Below are 5711 nucleotides of genomic sequence, written 5' to 3' on the forward strand. Positions count from 1 at the left end.
CGGGGTGTGTNTGGAGGGTCGGGGCCTCGTATCGTAGAGATCGGAGAAAGGGCGAGTCATGGAGTGAGGAGGGTGATGGACTGTTGCGCTTTCGTCCTCATCCCCCTCCCCCTCCTCCTCCGCCATCCCGGGGTCGGCTCCTTCAAAACCGCCTAGTGGTCCCAGTCCTGCTTCTCTTTCCTTGGCAGCAGCTTCACTCCCTCGTGGTTCGTCTTCCCCCCCTCACCCTCCCCCCCTCCTTAGTTGGGACGTTTGCAGTTGATTTTCTTGCATTTTGCACCCCCCGTTTCGTCTCTCAATATTTCCTTTGCCTGCTCCTGTCCGCCTCCCGCCGTGGGGTCGTAGCACATGTTCATATCGGTCCCGCCCCCCCCCGGGTCCATCTTCCCTCTTCCAAGGCTTTCCCGTTCTGCCCTCCTGCCCTGCCTTCACTCAGCTGCCCCACCAGCCGGATTGGAGCGAGACGAGTCGCCTGGTGGCCTTCACCCTGTCTGACGGCAAAGGGGGGGGCCTGTACGTGGCCTTCAACACCAGCCACATGCCCCGCCTGCTGAAGCTGCCCAACTGGGCCGGCAGGCTGTGGCAGCCGCTGCTGGATACCAGCAAGGTGTGTATGTGTATATGTACGTGTGCATATGTGTGTATTTGTGTGTATGTGTATGTGTGTATTTGTGTGTGTATTTGTGTGTACGTGTGTGTACGCAGCATGGCGGTGTACGGAGCGTTGACAAAACCTCGCCATCTCAACCACCGCCGAACCCGCAAGCCGAGCTCCGTACAGCTTTTGCCGCGTGCCGTTTTGCTGGGGTTCGCACCTCAGCGTCGTAGCGTGCCCATATACACTCCTCTAACCTTTTGTCGTACTCGCATGAAACACTCAGGTTGCGCCGTATGACTTCCTAGCTGCCGACGGTGTTCTGAGTGTCGCTGACGTGGCGGCTGCTCGTCGCTCCATGTCCATGTGGACCGCCGACCACACCTACCCCGTACTCCCCTGGAGCTGCATTGTGCTGGTTTCGGCGCCGGAAGATCCCACATCCACAAATATGATCAGGTGGGAACTCTGTGTGTATGTATGTATGTGTGTATGGGAGGTGCCCCTCCGGAGGTACACCCGGGGTGGGGTGGGGTGGGTGGGAAAAAGGTGGAGGAAGGCTTTCCCCGCCATACGCCGCACACGCACGGTGACAGCAACCCGTTCATTCGGCCCCGCCGCCCCTCCCCCCCCCCTGGGCCCCCCTCGCATCTTCCAGACGAAGATGCCGACTTGGTTTCGGCGCCGTATTGTTGTTGATGTTCAGTATTGCGGTTTGGCCCATACACACACACATGTGTACGTGTTCACCCGCCTGGCCTCCCGCCGCACCAGGAGGAGCTTGCAAACCTCATCTATAAGATTTACTTGGTTAAAGGGATCTTTCGCATGCTGCCATCCACCCCCCCCACCTTCCCCCCCCTGCCCCTTACCCTGGTCGCCACCTATCGGCAGACGTGCTGCCACCCAGCCCGCCAGCGGTAGGTCCGGAGGCGGCAGCAGCGACACCGCCGGCCCTCGGAATCCCATGTCCTGGGCCAGCAACTTCATCAACAGCCAGGTACGACGCGATGAGGCGATGCCGTACGGACAGGCGCCAGTGTGATACGTACCATGTGCTCGTTACTCGCAACTGTCCCCCCCTTGACCAGCACCTGCTCGTGGCACCTGCGTGTGCGGAAGTAGGGGCCGGGGTGGGGTGGGGTGGAAAACAGTTCCTTGGGACAGCGACCTGAGTGCCGGCCCCCCTGGGCGTCTGCACCTCCCCCCTCCTCTTGTGCAGCCCCCGCCGGCGCCCGTACAACGGCCCGGCACACCGCCCGCGCACGCCGCCACATCGCAACGCGGGGCGTACGGCAGCGCGTCGCAGCCCGCGGCGGCGTCGTACGCAAGCGCCTACGCAATGACCGGTGCCACCGCCACGGCGGCCTCATCGACGATGTCGGCCTCGTCGCCATCGTTGCCGCTGACGTCGTCCGCTGCAGCCTCCGTCGGCGCCGCCGCTGACGTCAGGTCTACGTCTTCCCATCGTACGCCTCGGGCGACGAGGGCGAACTGGCGGAGCATGCTGCAGGGTGCAACGGAGGCCGCGACCGCGGCGGTTTTCCGACCGACGCCGCCGCCATCTGACGGCGCCGATACTGCCGCCGCAACAACCGCCGCCGCAGCAGCAGCAACAGCAGCGTCGGCGACAGCGGCTTCGGAGCAGCTGTCTGCGGCGGAACAAGCCGCGTTGGAAGCAGCTCTCAAAGAGAACACGGAGCTTCGCCGCCGCCTGGGGCTCAAGCTCTAACAAGTTTGCGCGTTGGACGAGTAACAATGGCGGTTGACCGTTGAGGGAAAACGAACCAGGTATCGCTTTTTCTGCGGCACTGGAAAGGGAATAGAGATTTCCTGCCGCAATGGAGACGAAGGCAACAGCGCAAGTTGAGCAAGCGGTGGAAGATCTGTATTCTTCGTGAGCTCGGAGGGGGAGGAAGAGATGGGGACGCGAGTCTGTGTGTGTGTGTGGGGGGGTAATAAATGAGCTGAGTCAGCAGTGGGGGTTATGGGAGGTTGAGAGGCCCACTAAGAATTATCATCAACACGCGTTCAGGTCGTTGATGATATAGTTGGGATGGTAGTTAGAATGTTGGGGGATCGTTGTGGTTGATTTTCAACCGTTGGTCTTTGGGTGGCATTGCCGTGAAAGGAAAAATCTAAACCATGACAACGTGGACGAGGACGACAACACGATACGATACGATACAAGTACGACAATTGGAGTGCCCGTGTGCGCGCGAGAGAAAAAAAGGGTTTTGCAGCACCTACACATTATGCACTTTTGCTCATCCTATGGTTTCCAAGAGTGCATGAATTTTCTTATCTATCTATTCCTGCATCTCGAGAGCCTAATCGTATTCTTGTTTTTTTCTTTCGGCAAAATACAAACCACTCATGTGGCAGACAGATTACACAACAGACGCACGACAGGTTGTCTTGCTCGGTGGACTTATCAGTCTCAGCCATCTCAGGAGTCGGAGTTGCCCGATTGTTTTCGTTGGAGTGTTCGAAAGAGCTAGACAGTGCAGTGTTGTGGGTGGTGCGGTGCAAGCGGCTGCACAAAACCAGTACTAAACCGGTAAGGGGAGGGGGCCGAGTTGCGGAAAGTGAAGAAAGGAAGAAAGGCATCGCGGAGGGGGGGGGAGAGCATCCCGCCGGTGTACGGACGACGGTGGGAGTGGAAGACAGCCCGGCGACCCTTTCCCCTCCCCACCACCCACATTTTCCCCCTCCCCCAAATTTAAAAAAAAACACGCTTACGTGAGTGTTTTTGGGTGCCGGAGGTCGTGTATCGAAATTGGCGGAAGAGAGGGTGGGAGGGAAGGGAGCGCAAGACGGCGGCTATTTTCATTTTCCAACATTTTGCAGCAGCGGCATCACTAGCAGCAGGAGGTCCTGACGGTTTGGTTTCTGTCTTCCCCTTATCTTCGGTATCTTCCGTACCTTTCTGGACTTGGTTGTTGTGGTGGTGTGGATGTGGGGTCCGAAGGGCTCTCATGCCGGGGGCCTGTACCCTACCAAGTTGCTCAGCCCTTCGTCGGAAAGGGTTACGCGCGTGACTGCTGTCGGGATTGACAAGGAGCAGCGTGTGCCTCAGCATGTTGTTGTTATTACTATTATGTATGTGTATGTATGTATGTGCGTGTGTTAGTGTGTGTAAGAATGTATGCATGTATGTTTCTGCTACATATCGATCCGGGCCTGACACTGGCCAGGGGCGCCTAACCGTACCCCAACAGGAACGACCGCCGAAGCAGCACTCTCCTCCTCCTCATGTAATCGGGGCGGTGAAAGAGCGCATGGTGGCTACGAGGGCCCTTTCACAACCGACCCCAGCACGCGCTGCGACACGGTGTATGTATGCTGTTACAGTGTGTATATCCGTGTGAGTATATTGCGTGTGTGTGTATGTGTATGTGAATAAGGGGGAGCCGTCGCACATGTGTGCGTGTGGGGGCTCTTGTACCTGAAGAAAGGGCCATACCCCGACTGCGGGGTGGTGGTTTCGGAGGTGCGCTGTCGGTGTCGATGTTGGCGGTGGTGTTGGTACGCCTCACGGCGGAAGCGGGCGTCACGTTGTGCTGCTGGTGGAGGTTTCGACATGTGAGTATGTGTATATGCGCGCGTGTGTGTGTGGGGGGGGGAGGGGGGGGTGGACGAGTGTGGGCTGCATCGTGGGCCGGGCTGTAACCTCCCATTACGGCGGCACCTGCATGAGAAGGGGCCCCGCACGCGCTTTGTGGTGAGGTGCTGCAGTGCCTAACTTTACACAGGTGCGGGTGGGGTGTATCGACATGTTTGTTACGGAGTGGGGCCTAAAGTTCTTCCCCTAAAGGGAACCGCAAACCGTCCTAGGACGACGTTCAATTTTAGTTCCCCGTTAGGGAATGAACTAAAGAGCATTATGCGGATCGGATACACAACCGTCACATAGTTATTACAGCGTGTAGGATGCTATATGGGATTATTCTGGAGTGGTGCTGATGGCGGCGGGCAAGCGGGGGCGGCAGGGGGGATGAAGCTCTTGTCCAGGCTGGGGCTCCAGGAGGGGGTTTTCGCACTCTGGGGAAGCGCGCTTGTGCACGTATGTGGTTTGTCGCATAGCTCGCAGTACGCAGTGCGTGCTTTTTCGCTGTGGGGATTAGTGGCTGTGAAGGCTTACCAACCTAAACAAAAGAGTAATGCGTCTATAATTAGGGGACACTGCAAATGCTAAGGTGAGTTCGTGTGTGCGGCTGGCCAGTATCATTTGGGTTCTGGGTCAGCAAGTGGCAAGGACTGGCAGCGCCACCGCCTGAACGTTAGGTGGTGAAATCGACATTCCAGCACAGTGGTGCGCGGAAAGCTTATGGACGGTGATTGCAGAGGTATCCACTGGGTCATTGCATGTTGATTAAGTGCTCGTCCTGTAGTGTAGTACGGCAAGTGCGGCGCGGGAGGAGCAGACCGGAATTGGCCAGAGGACAGTGACTGATACGGTAGTGCGTTACAAAGATTAGCTGGGAACAAAGCGCTGAATCCAGACAACGCTAGTTCGCCAGTCAACCGTGCAAGCAAGCGCAAGTCAGAACGTCGTCTGTTGGGGATTTTGAATTGTTTAAATAGTGACTTACTTTGTATTCGGGACCCAGCTCAATAGTAAAGTAGATAAGGCGATTTGACGTTGCTGGCATATCGGTCGCCAGTAACAGCGAAGTGATGGCAGAGCGCGAGCAATCGCGCGGCGGAGGCCAAGAAGGCTTGGAGGACATCCTCCAACAGCGGGACGAAGGAGGACACCAGAATGGCGGAGCACCTAGTTACCCGGAGGGGGCCGATGCGGTGAGTAACAGACGCCAGCTATTGCTCCGCGCGGTCAGACTGTAGGCACAGCCAGCCGCCGCAAGTTCTGTTATATCAAAGGCATGGGAGAGACCGGACCCAGTTTTAAAATAGCGGGAAAGGGATGCGCCGCCGCTGTTGTTTGACCAGGCTGGATTAGAAGCTACGGGTCAGGCTTAGCTTATGAAGAACACGAATCTGTAGACCGCGAGTGGCCGACTCAGAGTATTAGTGCTCGTGAGGTTGGGTCCGTTTCCGGTGGATGGCGCCGCGGCAGAGGGGTAGTTGCTTTGAGATGGCGCAGCGGGGTCTG

General features: G+C 57.7%; 1 protein-coding gene across 1 annotated transcript in view; it reads left to right on the plus strand.

Moving 5' to 3' along the window:
* The window catches only part of glgb5 (1,4-alpha-glucan branching enzyme II, isoamylase), a gene marked incomplete at both ends in the record, with an annotated part of 10892 nt that extends 9837 nt beyond the window's left edge, over positions 1–1055 (plus strand). Inside the window, 3 exons of the mRNA XM_002958454.1 lie at positions 259–333; positions 399–607; positions 882–1055. Coding sequence (XP_002958500.1) covers positions 259–333; positions 399–607; positions 882–1055 — 458 coding nt within the window. The remainder of the gene's footprint in view (positions 1–258; positions 334–398; positions 608–881) is intronic.
* Positions 1056–5711: the final 4656 nt, after the last annotated feature.

The sequence above is a fragment of the Volvox carteri genome, assembly GCF_000143455.1.
Source record: "Volvox carteri f. nagariensis unplaced genomic scaffold VOLCAscaffold_95, whole genome shotgun sequence".
Lineage (NCBI taxonomy): Eukaryota > Viridiplantae > Chlorophyta > Chlorophyceae > Chlamydomonadales > Volvocaceae > Volvox > Volvox carteri.